We start from the raw sequence: 1,728 nt of genomic DNA on the forward strand, positions 1-1,728 counted from the left end.
TCTTTTATTTTCAACATGTTTCGGGATTATAAATGATGGATACTCCAAAATAAACAAATTTAACTGAAAAAATTATTTGTTCATAACTAGTTAATTTTGGTTGGCCACTTTTTAATGCAATCAATCGATGTGAATAATTGAACATATCTATTTATACAATTGTTCACCGATGGATAAATATGTAAAAATTTAGTTATGTTGACTTAACTATTTACAGTTTAGAGATGTTAATATGGACAAAAAACACATTGCAATAACTCTGTTTTAAAACGTTGACTGACTTAGAGACTTATACACAATGAAGATGTTGCCTCAGTGATTCTCTTAGACCACTTAACTCATTTTGACAAAAATTCGACTAAACCACATATTCACTGGGGTGACAGATATATTTGGATTCAGCATTCCAAAAAAACAAGTAGAATAAATGGGAAAAAAGTTTTTTCTGAAACGCTCCATTTGCATCCATGATGTATGGAATATTTTACAGCTCTCGCAAAAATAAACTGAAATGTATTTATTTTGTAGGGTATTTTAACGAATATAATTTTAAACAGAATGTCACATCAAAAAATACTTTGTTTTCTTGTTTTAAGCAAAAACCTAAAAGAAATAATAATAAAGTAATTCTATGTTCTATCATGAGTGACCTGTCCTCTCAGATTTCCCTATCCAACCAATTCATGGATGTGGGTGTTCTGTCTAACTATTCCATGTTCCATGATCAGAGATCAGCCCTCTCTAGTTTCCCAACCCAACTATTCCATGTCCTGACAGACCAGACCTCTCCAGTTTCCCTACATGATCTGTCATAACAGACCTGAACTACCTACCTTAAATTATAAATGGTAAACTAATAATATAGTATCAATAAAAACAAACTAAATATGATTAAACTATTTAATGAACATTAACAAGTACAACTAAAAGATCTTTCACTAACATAATCTAAAAAGACCATATTGTGGTTACTGCGTCAACTTGTTTTTTAAAAGTTTCTTCAACTCTAATTTTTTTAAATAGAGGTCAATCTCTGCTTTCTTCATTTGTAATAACTTCTTATTGGACATTCCTCGAGCCAACAGTTTGTCCAACTCTAATATTTTTATTGTGACTTCAATCTCTGCTTTCTCAATGAGTAATAGCTTTTCCTTGAACATTTCTTGTGCAGCCAGAGACTTATATTTTGTTTCTATCCGTGCAATAGAATGAATGGCTTTATTGTGCTTTATTTGGGCTTCAACCCTTTTTGCTCTTGCTTCCCTCTCCCTTCTGCCAGAAACGCTTCCTCTCAGGAATGGATTTTGTTGGTTCTGCTGAAGATTTGATACCCCTTCAATTGAGGATAGGCCCTCTTGTAAACCATCACCTGAAAACATATATTGATTTTAAATAATACAAGTTGTTGTTGTCTGGGGCTTAAGGGCGTAAAACCCTGAGGTCATCAACGCCCATATTCTATTTCTATAATTCTATTTCACTTTAAATAATTTCAAAAAAAAAATTGAATAATTTCTTCTGTTGGTATTTTTTATTACGTATAACAGATTTTCTGGTTTAAATATTATTTAAAAGGCCATTCCTTTTTAAGAAAACTAAGACCATTTCCACGTTCTTCTGGTCATCATTCAGAGCATCTGATACACTCGGTCCTACTCCCAATCTACTCAAGTTCGCAGAATAAAAATAGCATTTCTCAAATATGTGACTGATCGTAAGTACACTGTT

General features: G+C 32.1%; 1 protein-coding gene across 3 annotated transcripts in view; it reads right to left on the reverse strand.

The window, feature by feature from the left end:
• Positions 1-886: 886 nt before the first annotated feature.
• LOC106681056 (uncharacterized) overlaps positions 887-1,728 on the reverse strand; it is a 7,957-nt gene continuing 7,115 nt past the window's right edge. For all 3 annotated transcript variants that reach the window (XM_014421180.2, XM_014421179.2, XM_014421182.3), the window contains one exon: positions 887-1,369. In XM_014421180.2, coding sequence (XP_014276666.1) covers positions 969-1,369 — 401 coding nt within the window. In that variant the 3' untranslated portion in view covers positions 887-968. The remainder of the gene's footprint in view (positions 1,370-1,728) is intronic.

Source organism: Halyomorpha halys, unplaced genomic scaffold (assembly GCF_000696795.3).
Source record: "Halyomorpha halys isolate HHAL.00 unplaced genomic scaffold, Hhal_1.1 Scaffold306.1, whole genome shotgun sequence".
NCBI classification, from domain to species: domain Eukaryota; kingdom Metazoa; phylum Arthropoda; class Insecta; order Hemiptera; family Pentatomidae; genus Halyomorpha; species Halyomorpha halys.